General features: G+C 39.0%; 1 protein-coding gene across 12 annotated transcripts in view; it reads left to right on the top strand.

Annotated features, from left to right (window-relative positions):
- The window catches only part of NBEA (neurobeachin), a 509812-nt gene extending 482695 nt beyond the window's left edge, over positions 1-27117 (top strand). For all 12 annotated transcript variants that reach the window (XM_069808013.1, XM_069808012.1, XM_069808005.1 and 9 more), the window contains 7 exons: positions 3643-3714; positions 5897-6052; positions 6893-7063; positions 17502-17603; positions 21954-22150; positions 22873-23024; positions 25325-27117. In XM_069808013.1, coding sequence (XP_069664114.1) covers positions 3643-3714; positions 5897-6052; positions 6893-7063; positions 17502-17603; positions 21954-22150; positions 22873-23024; positions 25325-25415 — 941 coding nt within the window. In that variant the 3' untranslated portion in view covers positions 25416-27117. The remainder of the gene's footprint in view (positions 1-3642; positions 3715-5896; positions 6053-6892; positions 7064-17501; positions 17604-21953; positions 22151-22872; positions 23025-25324) is intronic.
- The last annotated feature ends 346 nt before the right edge of the window (positions 27118-27463 follow it).

Below are 27463 nucleotides of genomic sequence, written 5' to 3'. Positions count from 1 at the left end.
CCCACCTCACTACACCCTCCTTTCAGGTGGTTGTAGAGAGCGATAAGGTCTCCCCTCAGCCTCCTTTTCTCCAGACTAAACAACCCCAGTTCCCTCAGCCACCCCTCATAAGACTTGTGCTCTAGACCCTTCACTAACTTGGTTGCCCTTCTCTGGACACGCTCCAGCACCTCCATGCACGTCATGCAGCTCCAGCACCCCTGCAGTGAGGGGCCCAAAACTGAACACAGGACTCAAGGTGCGGCCTCACCAGTGCCCAGTACAGGGGGACGATCACCGCCCTGCTCCTGCTGGCCACACTATTTCTGATACAGGCCAGGATGCCGTTGGCCTTCTTGGCCACCTGGGCACACCGCTGGCTCATATCCAGCCGGCTGTCAACCAGCACCCCCAGGTCTTTTTCCGCCGTGCAGCTTTCCAGCCACTCTTCCCCAAGCCTGTAGCGCTGCGTGGGGTTGTTGTGACCCAACTGCAGGACCTGGCACTTCGCCTGGTTGTATGTCCTACAACTGGCCTCGGCCCATCCATCCAGCCTGTCCAGATCTCCCTGTAGGGCCTTCCTGCCCTCCAGCAGAGCAGCACTCCCGCCCAGCGTAGTGTTGTCTGCAAATGTACTGAGGGTGCACTCTATCCCCTCATCCAGATCATTGATAAAGATATTAAACAGAACCAGCCCCAATACTGAGCCCTGGGGAACACCACTTGTGACCGGCTGCCAACTGGATTTAACTCCATTCACAACTCTTTGGGCTTATCCATCCAGCCAGTTTTTTACCCAGCATAGAGTACGCCTGTCCAAGCCATGAGCAGCCAGTTTCTCCAGGAGAATGCTGTGGGAAACGGTGCCAAAGGCTTTGCTAAAGTCCAGGTAAACAACATCCACAGCCTTTCCCTCATCCACTAAGCGGGTCACCTGGTCACAAAAGCAGATCAGGTTGGTCAAGCAGGACCTGCCTCTCATAAACCCACACTGACTGGGCCTGATCCCCTGGTTGTCCTGTACGTGCTGTGTGATGGCACTCAAGATGATCTGCTCCGTAACATTCCCCGGCACCAAGGTCAGACTGACAGGCCTGTAGTTTCCCAGATCCTCCTTCCAGCCCTTCTTGTAAATGGGCATCATATTTGCTAACCTCCAGTCAACTGGGACCTCCCCAGTTAGCCAGGACTGCTGATAAATGATGGAAAGTGACTTAGGGAGCACTTCACCAGCTCCCTCAGTACCCTTGGGTGGATCCCATCCAGCCCCATAGACTTGTGTGTGTCTAAGTGGTGTAGCAGGTCACTAACCATTTCCCCTCGGATTATGGGACCTTGATTCTGTTCCCCGACCCTGTCTTCCAGCTCAGGGGGCTGGTTACCCCAAGAACAACTGGTCTTACTATTAAAGACTGAGGCAAAGGCAGCATTAAGTACATCAGCCTGTTCCTCAGCCTTTGTCACTATGTTTCTCCCTGCATCCAATAGAGGATGGAGATTGTCCTCAGCACCCCTTTTATTGCTTTGTAGGGACTAGGCAAAAAAAGAAAAATCCTCCACTCTTTACACGCAGGAGAAACCCCTAGACAGAAGTAGGTCCTCCTGGAGAGAGATTTATGATATTTAGGTTAGATGTGTACCTCCAGTAGACATAAAGGGATTCTAGGTTACCTAGGGATTTCACTACCTTAAATGTAAACATCTCCTCAGTGAATAATTCAAGTCAGGTGAGACAGATCCCTTATGCACAAGGCTGGCCAAAGACTGGTGTTACAAGGAATAATTAGAGGAATGAATGGGAATTCCCTTATAGGCATGCATTAGAGGAACTATCAGAGCAAGTAAAGTTAGTATCATTCTGTATTCTTGCATAGTAATATAAGGTTTAATTTCACCCATATTCTGAACATTTAAATAATGTTAGCATGCATGTATTTGGAATGTACCTGTTCTCTGTTTACGAGCAAACTTTGCGTGGTGGTTTAGAGAATACTACAGGAACAGAACAAGGTATCTGATTGCCTTTCACAAATCCATGCATTTATGATACTTCATCAGGTGCAACTGCATTAGAAGTAAAAATGTTTCACCCATTTCTTTAAAACAAAAGGGAAAAATTTAGAGAGAAAGACAAATAAAATATATTTTTTTAAATATTTTGTGACAGTGTCCTGAATGGAAGAGCCCAATGTCAGAAATGATTCAGAGGCACAGAAACTGTCCCCTGGTATTTTAATATTCTTTTGACTAGCATTGGTTGAATAATTCCTAATTAGGTGCCCTGGATTTTTCAGGGATGCTGCCCAAGTACTGCATTGACTGTTAGGTTTTAGTTTTTCATATATACTCTTGTAAAACATATGTTGCAAACATGCAGAATTCACATCATGTACCAACCATGAACTAAATTTCACACCATTTGAAAACCTCTGGTGTAAATTTCAAACAGAGCAATACTTTCTGAATATATTGTAACAGGAAGAGACAGGAAAACAAAACTGTTTGGAGAATCAAAACTCATTCTAATGATTTTCTTAACTTTTACATGCTGCCTGGCAATGGCTTCTATTTTGCAAGAGGCTAATCCAGGACAGGGTATCAATTTCCTACTATTATCCTATTATTTTAATAAATCACAACTCTAGTATAAAGGACAGGTTTGTCTACAGAAATGTATACACAGACCACTTTTACTGTTGTGGGATGTATGTAGAGCTTTAGAGTTTATACACAGTAGAAGGCATTTACATAACCATCTCACAACAGAAGTAAATGAATCTACGCTAATGCCAGTAAAGATCTGTCCCAAACTTGTTTGGTTTTGAAAGAAGAGAGACAAAGGAGGGAAGACGTTCTCAGAGCAGTGTTTTTCAGAAGATGGCAGGGCCAGCTGTAGGTCCTGTTTTCTTTTACCTCCTCTGGTTGTCTATTGCAGTGGTAGAAAATGGAGTTTATTCTCCAGAACTCCGTATCTCCTCTTATGGAGGATATTCTTGTGCAGCATGGCAGTTCCTGACAAAAATTGTGTTTCCAGGAGTGACCATTGTGATCTATATGCTAGGGAAGGTGCTGAGAAGAGCCAAAGCAATGCTATCTGTGCATGAGAGCAGGTAACACGAAATATGCCACCCCTGATGCACATTTGAAGAGCTTAAGGACTGCTCAGGATAGAGCTAATAGGAATAATTGTGGCAAATTTACTGTAGCCCACAATTTCCCAGCTAATATTTCTAGATAAATCCATGAAAAGGTCCAAGTTTCTGTTACTTACAGGTTTCCATATGCAAGAAACTCATAACAATGTTTAATGCAATTATTTTTCTTTTCTGTGCTATTATAGGATCTCAGCCATTGCTCACATATAAAAAAAATTTCTCTGTTACACTACTTTAAAGGAGTTATTTAATGAATGTTTGTAGCTGCAGAAATCTTGATGAAATTAGCACTCATACATTTATAGCTACTATTACATAACTGAAGAATTAATGCATATTTATGTGGCACAGTGGAAAGAATTTTAGAAGATTCATAGAACAAGTGGTAGTAAGAAGTTACATTTTTTTATATATAATAATCCAATAATACAGTTTTAAACCTAGAAAAATCATATAAAAAATTTAGACAACAAGGTTCCTATTGTTTTATTCTTTCTTTCATGTGTAGGCCTTCGGGGAGCCCCAGGATATTCTTTGGATCAAGCCCATCATCTTCCAATTGAAATGGATCCATTGATTGGTATGTCAAGATGAAAATGTAGCAATATATTTGAAAAAGGCATTCTCAAGAATTATTGATTAAGCTATATTTGTATATTATGCTTCATTTAACATGGAAGATAGGAAAAGATAGGAAAATATTTATTCTTGTCAGTCCTGGAGAACTAAAAGCATTAGTTATTGATGCTGAATGAATTACATGAGTGCTATTTGTTATTAACATCACCAGCAATTGGTATTTAAGAAACAACCAATTAAGTCAGTTATATTGTCAGCCCATATCTATATTCTGTTCACTTATCAGGTCACATTAGTAAAATAAAATGTGAGGTTCTGGTAGAGTTCACATATTTTCATTCTTACAGCCAGCACTGTGTATATCAGTGCAGATGCAGATCCATTTCTTTTCATTCAATTTAGGATTCGGATTGTTTTAGTTGGCATTACCAAATAAAGAAAGAAAAAAAATGGATTTTAAATTGATGCATGATTGTATTTTTTAAATCCAAAAATATTTGAGGAAGTGAAGTATTTTGAGAAACAGCATCTGCTAAAACTGTTAGAGAGATTGCAGGACTTGTATTCCTAATGGTCATTATTTCTCTTTAATTGCAACTCTTTGCTTTGTGGTTGGCTGGGGATTTTTTTGCAGTAGGCCTATTTTTGAGACAGAAATTGGGGATAGGGAAGGTTCTTAGAGACAATTTTGCAGCACTGGTAAAAAAAATATGCATTTTTAAACATCTCGAGATGAAAAGTTCCCTTTTCGTCTGTGTCAATATTCGTGGTTGAAAGATTTATATACAAGTACCTCAGGAGAGTTAGCTTTCTCATTCTGTATGCTTCATTTGCTCATATAATGACAGTGGTTTTCTCTTCAGACTTTCCTCTCAAAAGCTAGGGCACAACTATTGTGCCCACCTGTTCTGGAAATTTGAGTAATTTGTTATTCATTATCTTTCAGTGGATGGACATGGAGGGTCTGATAATTTAAATATGTGTTTTCGGAATATATAAAAACATGGTATTAATTTTTACAAGCAAATTTAAAATAGGGGATTTTTTTTGGTTGAGTCTTTTTATTTCATGCAGTTGTGAGCAATTTAAGTAGAATAACCAAAAATAGGGACAAAAGAAATTTCAGAATATTATCTGCGTTAAGTGGTGCTCCTACGTCAGGAGAAACATGTCTCTCAGAGTGAGTTTTGTCTCACCTAACTTCAGTTAACTGAAGTTAGTTGTCAAGATTTCCTCCATAGCTACTGTAGAAATAGAAACCGCCCTCTGGAGTTGTCTAGCACTTGGACAGCTATGCCAGCGTGAGATGACTTGCCATGTGCAGCGATGGCTCTCTCTCCAGTGAGTATAGAGGAAGCATAGGTAATTAGATTATATACTGAAGTTTTAGAAAGTTAATATTAGGTGGGAGGGAACACACCTTTACTGTATTGCCAAATCCTGCCTGTTGTGTCCCAGGAAGTAACGAGCACGTTAGGTTATGATTCCCAGTCCTTCCCAACAGTTCCGTTGGACGGTCGGGGTGGTGGGATTCTGCATGAACCATTCCTTTTCCCTCCGCCTGGGGGAATTTCCAGGTAGCGTTGCCTCTTTTAACATTACTGCCCATGGCCTGGCTCCCTGCTTGAGGCGTAGGTGGTAAGAAAGTGTTGAAAAAGCACCTCAGATTTGAATAGCTTCATTAGCTGAATCCTTACCTCTTTGATCCAGTTAAGCATCTGCAGGTATGGGGGATGTCGCGGTCACACTACACAGGTTGGGATATTATCTGTAGGAGAGATACCAACCAGCAAGAATTGACTTTCTGCAGTATTGTTAGCATTGACTCGGTATTTTAAATGGACTTCCACCACTTTCCCCTAGTTCAATTTGGTTTTGGAGAGTACTTCAGCAGAGCACTTAAAATATTACCACATATTATGCAGTGCATCAGGCAGTTTATAAGAAATTGTCATCTCCTGTAAAATCTTTTGTCTTATTCAAAGGAAAACCAGAAATCTCACAATAATTTTGTACTTCTGACACCCATATAGACAGCTCTAAATGTTCATATTCAAAATGCTTACTCAACAACAAATTCACAGTTCATTGAAAGTTAAATGTATTCATTTTCTCCTGTAAGTGGATGACAGGAAGGTGTTGGAATGGCTTACTTGTAAAATGTGTTTTGCATTTCGTTACAGCCAATAACTCTGGTGTGAACAAACGGCAGATCACAGACCTTGTGGATCAGAGCATCCAGATCAATGCGCATTGCTTTGTGGTCACAGCAGATAATCGCTACATTCTTATCTGTGGGTTCTGGGACAAGAGCTTTCGAGTTTATTCTACGGAAACAGGTGACCCCCTAAATACAACTACCTGCTTCTTCTTAGGTCAGGAAGTGGATGGTTGTCTTAATACTACCATATCTAATGCCTGTGCTTACTCCTCAAGAAAGGATAAAGGGCAGTTTATAAAATAATTATTGTTTGAGCATAATAGCTTTAAGATGCTTTTTTTTGGAAGACAAAGGATGCAAAAGGAAACAGAAAGGCATACAATTTTGTTAGCTGTAACTTTTGAAAACCATAGTTATCTCTATTTATTTCATGTAATAAAGAAGTAGGTTGCATAGCCTGGTACCGAGAACCAATATTTTGTTTCTTTGTCTGATTGCTTAGCCTAATATCATTCAGTATATTGCTAAAAACTGATTGCAGTAATAGAAAGGAGGAGGTGATGATCATAGTAAACCTTAGTTTGACATTAACATAGAACAAATAGACATTTTTAATATAATAATGTAGCACCATTATGGAAAAGTTCATGTGTTGTCTTATGCATATAATTCATGAAATTCACAAATAGTGTTCTAACACCATTGCTTAAATACTGATGGAGCAGTAACTCCACTTAATATTCAGTGACTGCAGCACTGACTTGATTTTCAGAGATAAGGGTTAGCCTATGGATTGACACAGAGCACAGCCCTCAACAGCAACATAAAAGGAGAAAAAAAAAGAAGTTTTATCTTTGCGATTTTTTAATCTTGTTGTAGCATGTAGTGAACTCTAATTAAGGGACATGAGGCAGAAATTACATTTGAACTGGATATTTGTTAATGTTTTAGTTAATGATTTCTAAATGCCGCAACTACTTAAAAAACCTGAATTTGTATCACTTTGCACTCCCACCAGGAAAATTAACTCAGATTGTGTTTGGCCACTGGGATGTTGTGACTTGCCTTGCCAGATCAGAGTCCTATATTGGTGGCGATTGCTACATCGTGTCTGGGTCTCGTGATGCTACATTGCTGCTTTGGTACTGGAGTGGCCGACATCATATTATAGGTGACAATCCAAATAGCAGTAAGTATCCTGTAAAAAACACCTTCCTGAGAGGTCCTCTGTCACACCTATTCATTTTTAGCATTCCTTCTGTCAGCTTCAGAAGGTATTACCAAATATATTGATTACTTCACTTACCGGTTGAGAGTTGGTTTAAGAAGAGTGCCACATGCTAAGCAATTCATTGAGTACTAGCCAAAAAAATGTTTAAACAGTCTGTGCGTGGTAACAGATAATAGTATTGGAGTAATTCTTAAATTCATAATTGCCTTTATCACTTATAACATCATGTCATCATAAACTAGAACAAGATGGTTATGGCCTTTAAGTGACAGGACGTATATCACTATATTTTGACTTTCCTTTCCTCAGAAATATTTTTTGGCATTTTAACTTACTCCTTTTGTGCTACAGCATGCTATATCAGCTGCTTGCCTTTTCAGAAAAGGAATGCCTCACATGCCGTGGAATTAAATGAGTCTCTCTGAGAAAGGTCTTTCTATAGCAAGCAAACCTTTGGGGAAGCAATGTGACTGAATAAAAATAGAAAAAGATAAAATGTCAGGAAGAGTTTACATTTCATTTGCAGAGGACTAACTATCAGTGCTTTGCAGAGTGAGGGACACAACAACAATAATAATATTAATTTATATAAGAGGGCACTTAAAGTGCACTACTAATTTACAAGGTCCCTTCTTCATGCAAGCCAGAAATGTGACCACAGCTAAAGACAAGAGCAACTTTTATCCATATACTAGACCTCTTTTGTACAACACCAAATCTATTTCATTTAAAGCAGCTTCTGAATTCTGATGATTATTTTCAGCACAAGGATATTGCCTCTTTGGATAAACATGGAAGAATCCATCACTATCAATTTTGATCTCTGGTTCAAGTACTGACTGGAGGCAGTTGTAGACCTGTCACAGTCATCTAAGTGAAAGTATTTCTTCAACTGAATGTTTGGTAGAAAAGTGTTTTATTTGTTACAAAGTAAATATTTTGTTAATTTTGCAGCAGCAGATTTTTTAGTGTGTTTTAATTTTCTTCCATTTGTCTGTAAGCAGAGCGAAGAGGAGACAGATAAAAGACTCACTTTCTTACCTGACTTTCTTTTGCTATTATAACAGAGGGAGAAGGGGGGGGGGGGGATAAAATCGTGTTCTCATAACAAATTTCTCTAATTTTTATGTATATTCCAGGGCTTTTTTAGCATTTAATTATCAGATAGGGAAAAATTCAGTCTGAAAAGGAATTTCATGTCAGGGCACTCTGTTTAGCTTGATGCCATTTTCCTTCTTTGAATGCCTGTGTGAGTCATATCAAGTATTAGTAATTTCTGAGCTAAGAGTCAGGAAAAAAATAAGAGCTTCCTCCTTTCATTAAAGAAAAAAATGTAAGACTTTTCCTTTACTTCCTTTGATTATGTGGGGCTCAGACAGCCTTGCCATTAGCGTCTCCTTACTGGCTGATACAAACTGCTCCAATTATTTTGTAGATAGTTTTATTTTAGTTCTGATACCTTTTTGTCAACATGAACATATCTGAATGCAAGAAAGCGGTACTTTTTGGAATCTCAGGTTTAATATCTTAACTGTGTAAGTTTGGAAGTGTCTGCCTTGGAGATCTTTAATTTTATGAGAAGAAAGGATATCAGTTGACTGACAGAAATCAATGAAAACAAAACCGAACTGTATGATTTGCTCTCTGTCTCTACCTCTGTATGGGTAAGGCACTGTTTCGCTGAAGAAAAGGCCTTATAGTCGGATTAATGGGAGACTGTGCTGCAGATAGTCATGTCCAGGCAAATGTCATCTCGCAGGCACGAGTAGCAGAACTCAGGAAGATTAAATACCCAAGTCCACTGTGGTAGCTTTGAAATATATTGATCAGATTTCTTACTACTCATGTTGAAGACATGTTGAAGACTCATGTTGAGGAAGAGTGATGTCATCACTGTTATTGCTATCTCATTGGATTAAAGTTACCATGGATATGCTAATTATGTACTACTCCTGTACTATAACTACAACTTCATGTGTTGTAAACATATCCTTATTAACAGCTAATTTGAATTCTCATGAACATACATCAGGAAGGATAGATCACATGAGTGATTATATGCCTGAAGGACCTTCTGCCTTTTAAAACTTCTACAATTACTAAATCTTTCTGCTGAAGTAATGACTACTCGATTCTGTTCCCTACCATGAACAAACATGATGGTTGTTGTATGACTGAATTCTTGTATACTAATTTTCAGGAGTGAAGCATTCTCAACAATCCTTATGAAAACATGTTTAAAGTTTTACAGAGTTAAAGCCACCGAAGTAGTAGAGAAGTATTTCCTAATCTATTCTTCTCCCATACTTACTGGTAGAAGATTAGGATTTACCTTGTAGGAAAAATGAAAGTGAGATGTTCTCTGTAGGTCAAATCCAATTAGTTAACATCTTTAGAATGAATTTCCAGAAAGATGTAGATTATATTTTCAGGGGAAAAAAGGGGGATTAGTTTTTTAAAAGCTGTCATCTGGAGACACAGATAAGGTATTTTATACCACAGACTGTAAGAAGGTGAAGAATTCAAAGAAAAATGTCAGTTATAGTAATTATCTGGGCTAGATGCTTGACTTCATAATGATCTTTTAAGCTGAAAGACAGTTAATTATCAATTTCAGCTTCAATGCATCCAATTACCAAAAGGAACTTTAGTTGTTTCAGAAGATGTTAAGAGGAGGAAAAAGCAAGCCCCCAATCCTAAACAGTTTATGTAATTTAACATTTGTGTAGAAAAATGCAGATACAATTGCATTAGAAAACATAGCAATCACAATCATTTATTGTGAGATACTCCGAGACAAAAGATTGTCAGAACAAACCCCTTGCCAATTCTGCTAACATCCCATATTCCAGAATCCATGAGTTAGATAAAATCTTTACTAAACAACATGTATGTCAATAACCTGACCTGTCAGACTTGTGTAGAGCCTTCTGCTGAAATACCTGTGCGGGCATGTGTCAGAGGGTGACCTCAGCTGTGTCTGTGGGAAATACAGAACTAGTTGAAAGAGAGGAATGGAGAAAAATTGTGTCTTGGATAAGGTTCTTGCCAGTGGCTTCTCCATCTCAGTAGTTGAAAACTTGCCTATGAGAGCATGGCGAGCTTCATTTTATAATTTTAAAAAAATTTTTCCAATCAATACATTTATTAAGTTATCACTTTGATTCTACAATAAGAATCAAAAAGGAGTTTTTGGTTCAGTTTGCACTTGTCACAATTTCTTGACACTTCTCACAATTGCTGTGAGAAGACTGAAGTTTTACCAGATTTTCAATACAATGTTTTCCATGGAGTAGCTTTCAAAAATAGCTTGTAAAATAGCTTCTGGTTAGAATGTTTGTCCAGGAAGTGGGAGACTAAGTTCTTGGCCTCCAGGGTCTGGGGAATTCAAACCTGCATTCCCATATTCACAAGCATATGCTGATGATCAGGCTATAAATTAATGTGGGAGGGGCCCCCTGTGAACCTCCAGCTTTGGTGGAAAGCAAAATTCTTTTCTCTTCTATTGTTTATGGATCTTATGGATAGAAATAGACATAAATCAAGAAATCAGGAACCAAAACTGCATACCTTCAACAGCAGTATGTGGGGCAAATCTTCGCCCTACTTGTACTTTATCTGGTTCAACAAAAATTGGTTTCATGGCTATGCAATGGCTAGGTTCCAATAGTGGTGACAGAAAATGTCCTTTTCCAGCCCAGACTAGATACTGGTGCCTGGGGATGCTCCTGGAAAGTGGGAGATGTGGCATGAATTCCTTTAGGCTGAAGGGCAGTTGAATGCAGGATTTTATGTACGTTTGAGCCTCCCCTTGTTTCTTTATCCTCACTTAGATAAGTACCACCTTTGGGAAAAACACTGAACTGAATGTAGCTTAGTCATCTTGCCAGGGTCAGATACCTACTTTCTAAGCCAAAATAGCCCATCTGAAATAGGTAATCTGAATCTGCACCCTATTAAGTTAATGACTGCATTATATAAATCTGCTGCAGTTGAGAGAACAGCAAAAGGAATCTGTTTTCTCTTAGGAAGACACGGCACATGCAAAGAACATAGTTTGCTTATTTTAATTCTTTGAAGTGATCTGGCAAATGTAAATCTTTGCAATTCTAAGAGATCGAATAGAAAAATTATTGTGATGGAGTTTGACAATTTGTGTTTTGATTTTTTTTCTCTTATGATATATAGGGATTTGTTTTAGCTAAGCGCTAATTTGTATACAAATTTCTTCTCACATAGCAACTGTATTAGTCATCACAAAAAGGAGCAAAGAGAGTACATGATATGCCCTGGAGTTCAACATGTATCGTTATAGTTGGTTTATTTTTATATTTTATGATTGCTTTATTGAATGTCTCTTTCAAACAAGTGACTTTGAAAATGAGAATTATCTCCGAGTCTTTGAACAGATACCAAAGTGGATGATAGAATTGCAGAAAAGTGAGGGACAGATGCTTTCATCTGAAACAGACACAAATTCAGAAACTAATTTGGAAGTGATAAAAATTAATTTGCACACTTTAATTGGAATCAGACTCCTGCATGAAAGAAAGGAAGGGTAGGCAGCTTGTGCTAAAAGCTGATTGAATTTTTTGTCAGGTAAGTATGTTGGACTTGGCCGCTTATCCTCTTGAGCCTCTCTGTGCAATATATTACATTCATCCTCTGACTGGTGTTCTTTAAAAGGATCAATGCTATTCCTGTTTTGTCCCTAGAGCCTGAAATTCATTGATCTTGGGACTTGACATTTCTCATTACCTATTGTATCTTCCAAGAGGATGGTCACAAGAGGTGTGAGAGTTAACCCTGCTTTTTCTAATGGGAACTGTGCTGACCATTGGAAAATATTGTGTCTATCAGCCCTTGGCTGGGTTTGTTTAGCATTATAACATAATCCTCAGAGGTGCTAACAATTCATCCTATCTCAGTAAGTCTATTCTGTATAGACTTGAAAGGGAGGGTAAGCATTGCCATTAAGGATCTTTGTCAAGTTAACCTGCACTTTTTTTTTAAGTCTGTCATGAAGTATACTTTCATGTGTTCCTTTTACAAAGCGTATTTTTGAAACAATTTAAAACTGTGAAGATTGCAGGTTTTGCGAGTTTGTATCTTGAAAGAGTAGTTATTCTGAACTCAGAATGTTCACTTATTCTTTTATATCCCTCTACATTTTGGTACCCTATAACATGCCCTAGTTTAACCTTGAAAGGGCAGCAGTTTAAAAATAGCCACTGGTGTGACCTGTACCCAGCGGAGGGGATGGCTCTTTGAAGGTCCCGCGCAAGCACATTGGCACACGTGCAATCTGCTTTGCCTGTTCAAAGAGTTATTATGGTACTTGTGTATTTGTACAATTTAGGTATTACTTTTTGAAATACGGTATCTTAGCACTGTTCTGCCAGAGTAGATGAGCTTTGAAAAATAGTCTGTAATTTTTATTGGCACCATCTCTACTCTGGTAGCCAAAGATATCTCTCTCCTAAGACTGCTATGCAAAGGTAAATGAGCAAAAATACACCTGAACTAATGCAGTTATAGCTAGCATTTTATCAACAGATGTCTGTGCCCATGCTTTGCTGCATACCCCATGGGAGCTGTGCAGTGCAGGGCAGTTCAGCAACTTGCCAAAGTTCCCAAAGCAATTTAGTGGAAGAAATAGGAAGAGAACCTGCAAATCCTTACTCTCCTCTCCTCCACTGTATTTTTCCTTTTGGGGTCTGGATAGGTGCAAGGTACCTGAAAGTCCACTCACCTGGGTGAATTGTTTGTAGATATATACAATGCTGCTCACGTTCCTCAGCAAATAAACCGCTTCTGCCAGAGGTGAGGATATTTTGAATATATGAATATTTTTCTATCAGCAATCTTTCTTTTACAACCATTGCTCCCCCATGTTGTTGACACTGTTACTGGCTATTTCCGATTTTGAAATATTCCTATTTATTGGTCGTAGCCTCAGCTTTTCATCAAACTCCAGGAAGGTTTTTTCTGACAGTAAAAATTCCAGAAGGCTATTACATTCTCACTTCCATGAAAGCCATAGTATTTTCTAAGATTTTTTTCTGATGAGTATCCCCTCAAAAGTGCTAATATTAAATTATTTTCAACAAATAATTCAGCTTTTTACTTGCTTCTGTCAAAGTCAGAGATGAAATGGAAGCTGGAATTTGCCTTTTGCTCTCATGCTTCTTTATACAGAAGACTCCTAGATGTGTCCCCATAGCAATCTGTACATAATTCCTGCGAGAAGGACAGTAGGAGAGAAATAGTAACACTGTTCTCTTTCTTTTTTCTTTTCTTCTTTTTTTTCCTTAACATGCGAGAGCACCATTTGTTCCAGAAGAACCTTACAATAGTATTAAGCATTATATTTTTCAGAGAGAAGGGAAGATGTATTTTGTTTTAGACTTTGTAGAAAAACTTACTTGTTTGGAAACACAATGCAGATTATTATTTTTTTTCCTTCTGCCCTCTAGTAATTCGGTTCAAAGGTGCTTCTTCGGGGAAATTACAGGGAGTTTACAGTGATGGTATCTCACTTCATACGTAGGATATTTTCACCTGCAATTCCCTCAGAGCTGCAGCCTTTGACCTCTGGCTGCATCTATCAGTGGTGATGTGACAGTGACAGAATATTTTGCTAGATTTTGAATGATTCCTGGAGTTCACAACTTCTGTCCTTAGCAATAAAATGTAATATAACTGAGGTTCTCTTCCCCATGCTACAGCTTTTCCTGTAGAAAGTATCACTGAATATTTTTTTCTTTGAGCCCTAAGGGGAAAAATCCCATTTTCAATTACTGTCAGACTGTTACTCGTAATAATGATATTCTGTTATTAATTTGTATTTACTGAAAAACAGGACTCCAAGATCTATATTTCAGGGCAGTTGTTTCTTATAAGCATTTCCCTTTATAAATCAAGAAGTCAATTAAATATGCTCATTTTTCATATTCTGACATTTACAGTTTCATGATATTACAGTGTTTTCCTAGGAAACACTGAGGAAAATGTCCTTTTGAAAACTGCATTATTTCTTTTCCCTTAAAAAATTTCTAACCATCTAATAATTTCAGTCATTCACCCTTGTAGTCTGATGACACTACTGTATACACCTCTGTAATCAGAGCTTAAGCCAGGATGACCCTTGAGCATAATTACTCTTTTTTTCTGGGGGGACATACAGAAGGGAAAAAAAAAAAAAAAGTAGAAAATTCTGAATTGTGTTGAACTGCATTTTTTTTTCACTTTTCTGTTATACACTTGGTGAAAAGAAAACCTCAGAAGGAGATGGGGCTCTCAACAGCAGCATTGATGGGGAAATTATAAAAATCTAAATCTCAAAATATAGCTAATCTTTTATGAGATACACGAAGCATCTTTCTCTGTTTCTTCAGACACCAGTCCTGCCCTAGCAGTAAAGCCCAGTTTTCAGTTCACACCTTCAGTTTCCAGACCAGAAAGATTCTTTTCTTGCAGGTTAGGTTAAAGATTGGGAAACTAGGATATATTGGGGTAGCTGTTTTTGTTAGAGATAGGAAAGTGTTAATGTGTCTGTACAATGCAGTGGTAACGCCAGGTAGATTGACCCACCCTGGGTCCAAAACAGAGGTCTGTAAATCCATGTTTGGTAGTTCTCAGCTGGTTCAGAAAGATAGTAAAATACATGGAATTATTATTAAAATTTTGATGACGGGAGACTTTAGAGTTTGGCAAGAAATACTGTAGATTCATGCTAAATTTTCAAGAACTGTTGTTATATACAGTTCTGGCTACCCAAATTTTAAGAAAGAACTTGGAGCTAGACAGGCACAGAAATGGGTTGCTACAATGACTAAAAAATGGCAGGCTTGTCACTTCAAAGGAGTTTATAAGAGTTTGGTTTGTTTAATTGAGTCAAAAGGAAAGATCGAGAGGGCTGATTTATTCTCTAAGTGCATGAGTGGGGAAAACACTAGAGAGGGAGAAGACCTGAAGTCAGGGACACAAGAACAAAGAGATAGAAGGTAGAGAGGAATAAATTCAGACTGAAAATCAGAATATTTCTCTCCTTTAGGGTAGAAAAGGTCTGGAACATCCTTCCAAGTCACATACTCAGATAGCCATTTCATTAAATTATTAACAGGTTTATATTATGTGAATGTCCGCAATAAAAAGACTAAATTCATTGACCCGCAGAAGTCTGTCCAAGCCTCCATTCCTAATGCATACCTTTCAGGAACCCATGCAATATTGCTTAGCTACTCAGGTAGTTCCCTTTTTAGTTTGTTTTAGTGTTTAACTGTTTTTCCAGTTAGAAAACTGCATTTTATTGCAGGGTTGAAATGTGTGCAGCCATTCACCCATTGGACCTCGCTGTGCCATTAGCTGCAAGATAAGTTTCTGGGCTATTGGGCATCTTTTACACCTGCGACTCCCAGCTACAGTGGTCAAGTCACTGCTTTCTGCCTGTGCAGTGAAGAGAGAAAACACTTTAAGCACTGTGCACCCTCCTTTCTTATTCTCTATATCAGTTTTGTGACCCTCCTTTAAGCTCGTTTCTGTAAATGTGGGTACAAGACTAATCTCTCTGGTCTACAGTGGCAAGACAGCGCTCGACTCCTGTTTGCTATTCTAGGGTATTGCATTGAAAATTAATGTTGAGGGAGTTTTCTTTTCTGGCTCCATAAATCCCTCTCTGTCTCACTGCCTTCCAGAACAGAAACTCCTCTCCAGTGAGCAGAGCTTGTGCTTGTCCAGGAGCATCAACCTTCCATTGGGCTGCATTCAAAATAAATAAAACACATTTTGCTACCTTTTTATTTAACTAGGCAATGAGAGAATGTTATAATAATGACTTTCTCTCTTCATTATACAGTTGCTTATGAATCTTTGTATCAGTTTTATATACACCCATATCTTACCAGCAAAGATTTTATATTATCCTGTAGATAACATTATTGGCTAGGACTCAATCAAGAATCAATTCCCAGCTCCTAACTGGACACCATGATTTCCAATATCCTAATATGTGGCGCATAGTAGATACCTTTCTATCGACAAAAAAATTTTAAGATCTGTCATTGAACCAGCTTCAGTACCATCCATGTTATCTGCAGTCAGTTCCATATAAAACAGGTTTAAATCAAAACATTTCATTACTAAGACAAATATCTTGAAAAAAAAATATGGAGGCCATTTTTACATAGCCATCTTTATCAACTATACCTGTCATCCTGTCAAAAAGAGATAAGAATCTTGCTTGACAAGACTCCCATTCCAGTACAGCATGGTGGCTGGCATTAATGAGATTTTTGCTTCCAATTCTTTGTTGACAGAACTGTGGATTAACCATTTTGTTATTTTGCATAGGATTAATGTTACAGTAATTCATGTGTAGTTCCCTAGATCATTTATTTTATCCTTTTTAAGTATTTGAACTACACTGGCAGAGCTCCAGTCCTTTGGAATTTCCCGATTTTCTATATTTGATTTGTAAATATAACCAGATGAAATCTGTGTTATCTAGCAAGTTGCTAATTTTTTGTTGCTGATTAACTTTCTTTGCCTGGCAAAGCAATATCAAATACTGAGCAATTCCTTACTGCAGATAGGAGTTTCACTGTTAAGATGTCAGCATCTTGTTATTAGAAACAACAGGAATGTTGCTATTTGTCATATAAACACTCCATAAATGCCCACTTGTTTGAACCCAAAATAAAATACATTTCACTTCTGAATAGAAAAACCTAAATATTTAGGGAGTAGTCTATCCTACTCTTTAATAAATTAAATGTGATAAAAATAGCAAAGGTATCCATAGTGATATATACAAAATGTTGTATACCCATAACCATTTTTAGGTATAATTTAGATCTATAAGCATTCAATGTGTCTCTTAATCAGTAATGTCTATGCAACAATAGTATCTTTCTAGTACAGTGCTGTTCCTCCTCTCTTCTTTTCCTACCCCCAGTTTCAGGAAACAAATTATGATCATTAATATAGGAACATCCTCAACTTTTACATTACAGCTGCTTTTAATACCACCACACTTTGTGTTCTTTATCTGAAATATACATTTTCAGTATTTTTAGGTCATAAACCAGCTATGTATTGTTATCATTTGTGTATTGTAAACAGCACGCAGCCCATAATTTCTAAACCAAAAAAGTTTGCTTTTTGTTAATGTATGAATTAATGCATTGGGAAGCTGTGCTTATGAAACTTTATGATATTTGAATGTATTTTGCTCAGAAACCTAAGTATGAGATATTTAAGCACACTGCATCTCTCTTTGATGCATACTGATTTAAGGCAAATTACAGCAAAGTTCTTTGGTTTATAAAACAGGTCTGGTTTGGCATTCCTCTGTTGTTTCCTTTTTTTGTTTTTCTTCTTCTGTTTTTTTTAACAGGTGATTATCCAGCTCCTCGTGCTGTTCTAACTGGTCACGACCATGAAGTTGTCTGCGTGTCGGTCTGTGCAGAGCTGGGACTCGTTATCAGTGGTGCTAAAGGTCAGAAATGTTTTTATGATTTAAGTCTTAACATTTTTAGAGCCCTTTTTAGCGGTATATCTCAGTCTTCCCTCAAGCCACATATACTTTAGTTAACCAAAGTCTCCTCTACTAAGATGTGTTGTAGTTCTGCAGGAATCTGCAGCAGTTTACTCTGAACATTATTACTTACTATCTGGACTTACAAGGTTTAGACACAAATTAAGTTGATCGTTCCTTCCAGCCGTCAGCCTGTGCTACTATTTCCCCCAGATCTGGAAGAGTAGTTGATAAAAATTTACGCAGTAATTCATAATGACATCTACTGATTTTGAAGAAACCTGTTGACAGAGACCTGTATTTAGGGGAGGGCCAGCTCCAGGTTCTCCACCCTGACCTCAGTTGAATGACAGTTTGTAAGACTGACCTCAGTCTCCTCAGCAAGAGAAGCAGGGCCAATTTGCTTGGTTTTGGATCTGTGGACAGCATTTCATCCAGTAGTTTTTTTTGTAGAGGATTCCAAATAATGATGATTTTGCAGGTTTGTTGTTACCTCTCTTATATTACGAGTGGCATTCTTCAGCGGTCGGTATTGGGACCGGCACTGTTTAACATCTTGTCAGCGACATGGACAGTGGGACTGAGTGCACCTTCAGCAAGTTTGCCAATGACACCAAGCTGTGTGGTGCGGTCAACACACTGGAGGGAAGGGATGCCATCCACAGGGACCCGGCCAGGCTTGAGAGGTGGGCCTGTGCAAACCTCATGAAGTGCAACAAGGCCAAGTGCGAGGTCCTGCACATGGCTCAGGGCAATCCCAAGCACATATGCAGGCTGGGCAAAGAATGGATTGAGAGCAGCCCTGCGGAGAAGGACTTGGGGGTGTTGGTTGACAAGAAGCTCAACATGAGCCAGCAATGTGCACTCGCAGCCCAGACAGCCAACCGTAGCCTGGGCTGCATCAAAAGAAGCGTGACCAGCAGGTCCAGGGAGGTGACTCTCCCCCTCTACTCTGCTCTCCTGACACCCCCCCTGCAGTACTGCGTCCAGCTCTGGGGTCCCCACCAAAAGAAGGACACGGACCTGTTGGAGCAGGTCCAGAGGAGGGCCACGAAGATGACCAGAGGGCTGGAGCACCTCTCCTGTGAAGACAGGCTGAGAGAGTTGGGCTTGTTCAGCCTGGAGAAGAGAAGGCTCTGGGGAGACCTTACAGCGGCCTTCCAGTACTTAAAGGGGGCTTATAAGAAAGACAGAGAGGGACTTTTTACAAGGGCATGTAGTGATAGGACAAGGGGTAAGAGTTTTAAACTAAAAGAGGATAGATTTAGATTACATGTAAGGAAGAAGTTCTTCACTCTGAGGTTGGAGAGGCACTGGAACAGGTTGCCCAGAGAAGCTGTGGCTGCCCCATCCCTGGCAGTGTTCAAGGCCAGGCTGGATGGGGCTTTGAGCAACCTGGTCTAGTGGAAGGTGTCCCTGCCCATGGCAGGGGGGGTGGAACTAGGTGATGTTTAAGGTCCCTTCCAACCCAAACTATTCTATGATTCTATGATTCAGTTAAACTTTTTGATCCATCTGTTCACACTTTCTCCCTGTTACTTATCTATGGAATCCAGAGTATCCAATAATTGCTAACACAAATGTTCAAAATACCTTTCCAAACCTGCAGCAGTCTCCTGTATAACTGGTAATTAACATAAATAAAGCACCCTCCTCAATGAGTGTTTGCTTTACCTTGCCTTATTCCTTATTTGGTTTCTCCTTCGTTCGTTCCATTTTACTTGTTCTGCCCACCTTCTCTTTTTCCCCATAATTCTATGTCCATTTTTCTTCCCTCACTGCCCTCTCTCATTCAATTTCTTTTCTTAATTTGGCAAACTGCTTGTCTTCTTCTTTTTTCCTTTCCTATTTGCCATCCCCTTCTCTCCCCTCTCTCTTACTTTCTTTTGTGCTACATTATACTTTTCCCTTCTTATTTCTTCACGTTACCCTTGTCCTTCCTAGGTTCTTCCTCCTTACATATCTTCCTGTCTCACTTCCACTCCACTCCTACATCCACATCCAGCTACTTGCTTTCTCACTGCCTGTTTTATTCATCCCCATGGATGTCCTCGTAGTCCTTTTTAAAAGGTTTGCTGCTTCTGAGAGTAAGAAGGAGGTGATGCTTCTTCTGCCTGCTTTTGCTCACAGCTGAGCTCCTGGGTTATCATCTTTTATACTGCCTCAGAGCTCAACATGTATTTTCAAAGCTGAGTGTGAAACTTTTGAGTAAAGTTTTTAACTTTACCTTTTAATTTTAACCTGTTAAAATTTTTAACGGGAAATCGTAATGGGTCATTAACTCTTGTAATGACACACTACATAACAGTCATAGGAGAAGGCAAGACATTCATGGAAAAAATGTACAGTGACACTGAAACTAAAGTTTTTTCTTGCAGCGTTATTTCTTATCTTTTAAGGCAGCTTTATACACTCTTACTGCCGTAATAGTTTACCCTTTCCAACTATCTTTTTGCAAATTTCCTCTTATTAAAATAGCTGGAATCTGTATTCAGTTATCTTCTGCTTCATTAAGTGTATGATGCTTTGGTAACTTATATATTATTAGAGGTAAAGCTGCTGGAGGACCAAAGACTTTTACATCAAATCCAGAATATATTTGTAATTGATCAAGAGAAGTGGAGGCTCAGTCTGGCCCCTGAGTTACTCTTCTCGTGTTCTTCCTCTTCAAACTCTAGTCCATATATAAATGCAGAGAGAAAATCCCTTTTTTATTGCTGGTTTCCAGCCAATGTCTGTTTTTAGGCTGCTTCTTCAGTTTCCTAAATTGCATTTCACGGCAGTCCTGCCTCGGGGCTGCCTGTGCTCCCTCGTGGGGAGGCTGTCCCTGTGGAGCTGGCTGTGGCACTGTGATAACACATGCAGCGCTCGAGAACCTGCTGAAGCAGGGAGAGAGGGCACATAGGACTCCTCCGAGAAAAATCCTGTGCATCAGGTTGATGTTTGCACGGTCTTATCCAACAACCCCCAAAAAGAGTGGTCAGTCTGTATGTCTTTACAGTAGCATCCTAAATCAGATTTTCTTTGTGCCTTTTTGTGTCCATGACCATTCAGCTATGAAGGTATTACACTTTTCTTTTGAAAAATCTGACATGGTAATTATTCTAAAGGTGGAGGCATCACTTCTTATAACATTCTGGCACTTCAGTGTTTCCAAAGCTGAAACTCAACTATTTCAGAAAATAAATTAGTTCCATTGCAGTCTTATCCCATGGACCCAGTCAGGTGTGAGGTCTCTGTGCATAGGGCTTTATGCAAACACAGATAAAAACCTGTAGCAGGGGGCTCGCAAATGAGTGCACTGATGCTGTGATTCATTCTACCTGGGCAAACCCAGCTGCTGTGTGAACTTCAGAGAAGTTAGAAGGGCTTAACGTGAGGTGGCTGAGTCTGCCAGTATGAATTTACTTTCAGGGTCATGAGCCAGTTGTATAAGGAAGAGATTACTGTGCTGTCCAGGAGTACCCTGTGACTCATAAAAGAAAACAGTATTTACCGTGACTCATTACATTTATCACAGAAGAGACTCTTTTTCTTAGTAGGAATACGGATCTCACTTTCAAAAGAGCTTTTCTCATAGATCTTGAAATGGAAATAGCCTAGGTTTGCATCTTAAAATGTACATTTTAGATTTCATAGCTGTTTTTTTTTTCTTTCATCAGCAGTAATAAAAAGACATTAAAATCTTGTATTAAAATCTCTCTGGAGTAAATGCAGTTATAGTGTGGTCTCCTAAAAGCTCTTAAAGTCCAGATAGCATAGTAACTCTGTTGGCTGTTAGATGACTCCCATTGTTAAAACAGTTCAGGACTGAAATCTGTGCCTATTACATACTCATTGGGGGAGAGGACCTACAGGAACTGCCATTGTCTATAGGAGAAATATGCAGTGATATGATTATATGCCCTCTGGGAGTTGCTCCTACTAGTCACTGATAGGGCCCCATCTGTTTAATGTGAATGGGCAGGCTAAAGAGAGTTCATGTTGTTGGAGGAAAGCAGTAAGACTGAGGCTTCTGAATGCTTGGAAAGAGGAAAGAATATTTTAGAAGATAGATCAATGAAAACTCCTTCCAGCTTAAGTAAATAATAAACTACCACTTTCAGGCTTGTTGTAGCTATTTTCTTAATATGCTAGCTTTTGCATTTCCTTTTCTGTTGCGTATTTTAAATTCTTTAAGCAAACATTGCATCTTCTTATATCTATGCAGGACTAATGTGATATAAATGTGTATTATGCATTGCCTTTTTGCACAGCGTATACAGTTTGTATAAGCAGCAAATGTATGATATATTATGTTTTCATATACAGAAGGACCTTGTCTGGTACACACAATTACTGGAGATTTGCTGAGAGCCCTGGAAGGAACAGAAAACTGCTTGTATCCTCGCTTAATTTCAGTATCTAGTGAAGGTCACTGCATCATCTACTATGAACGAGGACGGTTCAGCAATTTCAGCATTAATGGCAAACTCTTAGCTCAGATGGAGATCAATGATTCAACCAGGGTAAATCTAAATGCAAACAAACATTTGTTGTCTCTCGCCTTTATTTATTAAAATAAATTGAATTTATTTGTTGTGCGGTTTAAAGGAAATCACATATGTAAAATTGCCACCTCCTTGTTAAGTCATGTTCAAACACAGATCCTCTCATCTCCATCTCCAAATGCAAAAATGCACTTGAGCTTTTCCAGAATAAATAAGAACAAATTGTTTATGGTCCCACACGATTCCTGGAATTTTTGATTGGAATTAAATTTCAGTGGGAAATACATCTTTAAAAGAAAATGCTCTGAAAAGAGTCCATTCTTCATTTATTAGCCAAGACATGAATTCCTGCCTTCGGGGCTCTGCTCTGTCCCTAGCACTCAAAGCAGCGTTAGGAATACAGATTGCTGCTCCTCTTTAGGTGTTAATGGTGGCACTGAGTATTGTAGGGTGAACATTGAAATGTTATGTGCTGAACTCAAGTCTTGGCAGATTCAGTTAAAGAGCTTTTTGGTTATATATCATGTTTAGAACCACACAACTGTTTTATTTAAAATTTGGAGATCCAAAATTTGTTGGTTTATTTTCTGATTGGGAGAAAGAGGAGTGGGAGCCTTTTTCTTCAAATTTAAAGTCAGCAGAGCAAAAGAAATGCTTATAAGTTCATTAAATTTTTGTAATATCGACCCATTTCCGTAAAAGCTAACTGTGTACTCGGGTTTTACCTTTTTCTCCGCAAGGCCATCCTCCTGAGCAGCGATGGGCAGAACCTGGTGACAGGGGGAGACAACGGTGTAGTGGAAGTATGGCAGGCCTGTGACTTCAAGCAGCTCTATATTTACCCTGGCTGTGATGCTGGCATAAGAGCTATGGATCTGTCTCATGATCAGAGGTCAGTTTGTCGTTAATATTTGTATGTAAATGGTAAAATTGCACAAAGTATACATCTCCATGAACTTCAAGGTATGAATTTATGGTATGCAGTCATTATCAGGTTACGGTACAAAACCATTACCCCTGTTGTTACCCTGTTGATTTATCCGACTCAGTGTTTTTTCTGATCCTTGAGTCTCATACCACAAGCACTTAACATTAAGGTGAGGTCTTATATCATTGAAGTCAGTGACTCAGCTAGCTATATATGAGTAAAATTACATGAACTTAAGAACATAGGAATAGTCAGACTGGATCAGAGTGCAGTAGTGCTATTAACCAGTGCCTTAAAACTGATTACAAAAGTTTGTGGTACATTTCTGATTTTCAGCTATGTAGAGCTTGAGAACTTCTTGGGGTTGTGTCTAGACTACAATGTGTAATATTATCAGTGGAACTATCCACAAGGAGTGAGTGTAGTCCTTTCCTTTGACCTTTTTGAGCAATGGACATGCAGTGTACAAGCCTAGATTTTTGCAGTCACTGCTGTGGCACTAAAATGCACACTGTAAATGTAAAAGATACGTAAACCTGGTCCCTCAGTCTTCTATAGTAATGTGATTATAATGTAAGCCCATGTGTTGCATTTATGCAGGGTTATGAGTGGATTTTCTGCTTACATCATGCATCAGTCTTGTATTTCTTATTAATATACAAACTCGTGATATGCAAAGAATTCATAGGATATTAGAAAAAATCATACAGCATTCATTTCAGTTTATTTTTCTTATACTTTTCAGCATTCCTATGCTATATACCCATTTTGTAAAGCAACAAAAACACCTATAAACAAAATATGTACCTAATTTACTCATGTATGAGTAGATGACTTGAAACAAGTTTTTTGCCTCAAACTTAGTCTAATTGAAACTAACTTACTGGAAGAGGCCTGTTTGTTTCTGGAGCTTTGCCAGTTTATGCGTACAGTACCGTGGTCTGTTCAAAGGGATTTATTTACACTATTTACACTGCAAAAAATTTCACTTAGCCTATTTTCTCTGTCTCTTAGTGTAATACTAGGCTGGGAAGTCCCAGCTGTGCAAAGCACTTTAAGTACCTGCTTAGCTTTTGTCACATAATTAAGCAGAGAACAGTTCTTTTATGGTTTGATAGAAGTAGGGCTAGATACCTAAAACTCAGCTACCAGAATTAGAGGATATGTGATAGCTGGAAAATCACCTCAACTGTTGTCACCACAGCAACGTAAATACGGGGCTACATTTCAATGTAAAGCTTTTTAGGAGTACTGAGGTGTGATCAGCTCGTGATTAAGGGATGGGTTCAGTGGTCTTCGCGGAGGCGGCTCATCCTGGCGGGGAGGCCGTAGGATATCCAGCTGGCCCCCACCGCAGCCAGGAGCGCGGAGCAGTCCGCGGGTCCGGTGTCCCAGCTGCCGGCAGAGACGCGTCAGCTGTCCTGGGGCACCTCCAGTGGCACGGGGTGCCTGAAATTAGGCATCTGGGTTCCGAAACACCTGAATGGAGGTGTTTTGGCATAGGTGTCGTCGTGTGAGCTACAGGAATAAGGTCTTGCAATAACTGTGGCGATCTACTTGCTACAGCCTGCGGAGTCTAGAGGACAGTAAAGCTCGCCCTAAAGTACACGCCCAGTGACCTGTAGAGAGTTGGTCTCAGGCTGCACTGAGGGAACTGATTAGGGCCTAATTCTGTTGATTACCCGTAGCCAGTTAGTACTGTTTGAAATACCTCGGAGGTCTGAGGTACGTACCTGGGGTGGCCCATATGACAAAGAACCCGGTGAAGACCCACACGCTTCTGGAGACGCAGCTGGAGGCAAGGCAGGACATGCGAGAGCATCTCAAATGGCACGGTGCTTTTACCTATATGAAGGCAACTGGATAGACCTCTAGGTATCCCTTGACCAGTGGAATAGGCTGCCCAGGTAAGTGGTTGAGTCACCATCCCTGGAGGTGTTCAAAAACCGAGTAGACGGGGTACTTCAGGACATGGTTTAGTGGGCATGGTTGATAGTTGGACTCGATGATCTTGAAGGTCTTTTCCAACCTAAATGATTCTATGTTTCTGTGATTCTATGATTCTGGGAACATGGAAATTTGGCTCATGTGTTGATGCCTAAATGTAGCGTCTCCATTGCAAACTGAATCTCACCCCTAAGCTTAATCTTCAGACAGTGTTGCAAAAAGTGCCTCGTTCTTTTAGCTTTTTTACTGTTTATGGTAAACCATTGCTTGAGAAGGTAAAAGAGGATTGACAGGACCATCTTTTCTATCTTTTTCAGAACTCTGATTACTGGCATGGCTTCTGGCAGCATCGTAGCTTTTAATATAGATTTTAACCGGTGGCATTATGAACATCAGAACAGATACTGAAGCGGAACGAAGAACTGAAAGCCCAGGTAAAGCTGAGAGCACAAGTGCTGCAATGAAAGGTGTAGTCTCTGGTGGAAAACCACGTCTGCATTGACCTCCGTTGTACATTCCATTACACCCAGCAATAGCTGTACATTGTAGTCAGCAACCATTTTACTTTGTGTGTTTTTTCACAACTGAACACCAGCTGCTGAAAAGCAAGCTTGTATCATGTAAATTATATGAATTAGGAGATGTTTTGGTAATTATTTCATATATCTTTGTTTATTGAGAAAAGGTAGTAGGATGCGCCACAAGAGACTTTTGAAAATTCTGGGGAACCTTGTGTCCAGTTATTTCAATGTTTAGGCTTTGAACCTAACATGCATCCCATCTCCAGCCTCTTTTCAAGCTGAGATAAAAAAAATACGTTTGATACTTTGTACATCAGATGCACATCTTAACTTTAAAGGGATACTTTTGTAAAAGTAAAACCTTGTATAAAGAACAAAACTGTTTCTTAATTTTATTGTGGAGTTACAACTTGCATGTACTTTAAACCTGATGTCTTGGAAGGAACAGGTGCATTCACACAAATCAAACTGGAGATCTGCCTAAGGGTACAGCTTGTGTTAAAGGGTTGAATTTGGGCGCAAACAGTAATTTTGACATTTCCACCAATGCGTGTTTTTCACTTTTTGAATCTAAACTTTACCCCTCTTAAGTGGAGTTCTGCTCATGAAGCATTTGGATAAAAAGCCATCATTTGCCATATTTATACTTTATACAATAGATATTCAATTCCTCCCTTTTAAATTCAATGACTAGACGGAAAGGGAGCAAAGAGGGAAGTTCAGTTTAACACTTTGCAACGCTTAAATGACTCCCAATACAGACAAAGTGCTATACTTCTGGATTATTAGCATTTGGCATACAAGTCATGGGCAAGAGAGCCCCCAGTGATTTTTTTTTTCCCTTATTTTTCCTCTGAGCAGCTTGGTTTATTTCACAGCCTTAGCTTCATTGTAAAGGTGACTGAGGTTATTCTTTTCGATTCTGAAAAATCTCACCTGAAGCCACTCTGACTAAGGCACCTCATGTTTTACAATACTGTAATGATAACTATCAGAATAATTTTCTGCACATTGTACTGATCAAATTACACACCCAGGGGTATATACACTTTAATTCATGTTTCTTCTTTGTATATTTGGTGACTGTATTGTCATAGATGTACATATTGTGTCGGTAGGGCTATGAGGCATGTAACAGGAATGTAATTTTCTCAGAATTTACACTCACTTGCAGTCATTTATTTAAAAAGATAATGGATTCTTTGTATTGGCACTTTGCACCAGAAACATATCATTATTTATTGATGTGATTACTTATTTGTTATCCACCTTGTATTAGTAAGTTTAGCACTGAATTTCCTTCTTCATTGTTGTTTGTATTTATAAGATTCTGAAATCATGGGGATCAACGTAATGATTAAGTTATTCATCACCCGTCTGTAAGCAATATCTTGAGTTTGTAGCTTAGAATTGGGAGAATATTGAACATCTGGAAGACAAGTTCATTTCATCTTGAGATCATGGTGAAATATTTTGGATATATAAATTCCTTAAGCTATTGTAACCATGTTTTATTGCAAAGATGTAAAATATGCCAGATGTGTGTGAGTTGGAAATCAAAAAGAAAAATAAAATATGCAAAGAATTCAGTGATTGTTTTTCATTTCAATGAACTTTTCATCAAAATATGCACATTATCATTAGGAACAAACAAATATTTTAAGAAATCCTCTCTTATATACTATGTATATGCCAAAAATTATGCACACCTGGGTGGTTGTATTTCCTAGGGTCTCAGGAAATAGAACAGAAGTTACGGAGTGCAACTCCTTTGATTGTCAGTACATGAAGAGAAGCTACTAAAGATCAGCCGAAGGGAAAAATGAAAGCCTTTAAGGGATACTGATCCTTGTGAACAGGCAATAATCTTGTGTAAGAGACCTCACAGAAAGCAAAGATCTGATGAGAGCCGTTTTGGGTATCTCTCAATATCTG

This window comes from Haliaeetus albicilla, chromosome 20, assembly GCF_947461875.1.
Source record: "Haliaeetus albicilla chromosome 20, bHalAlb1.1, whole genome shotgun sequence".
Classification (NCBI taxonomy): domain Eukaryota; kingdom Metazoa; phylum Chordata; class Aves; order Accipitriformes; family Accipitridae; genus Haliaeetus; species Haliaeetus albicilla.
Note: the sequence above shows the minus strand (reverse complement) of the source record. Positions and strands in the feature narration are given on the sequence as shown.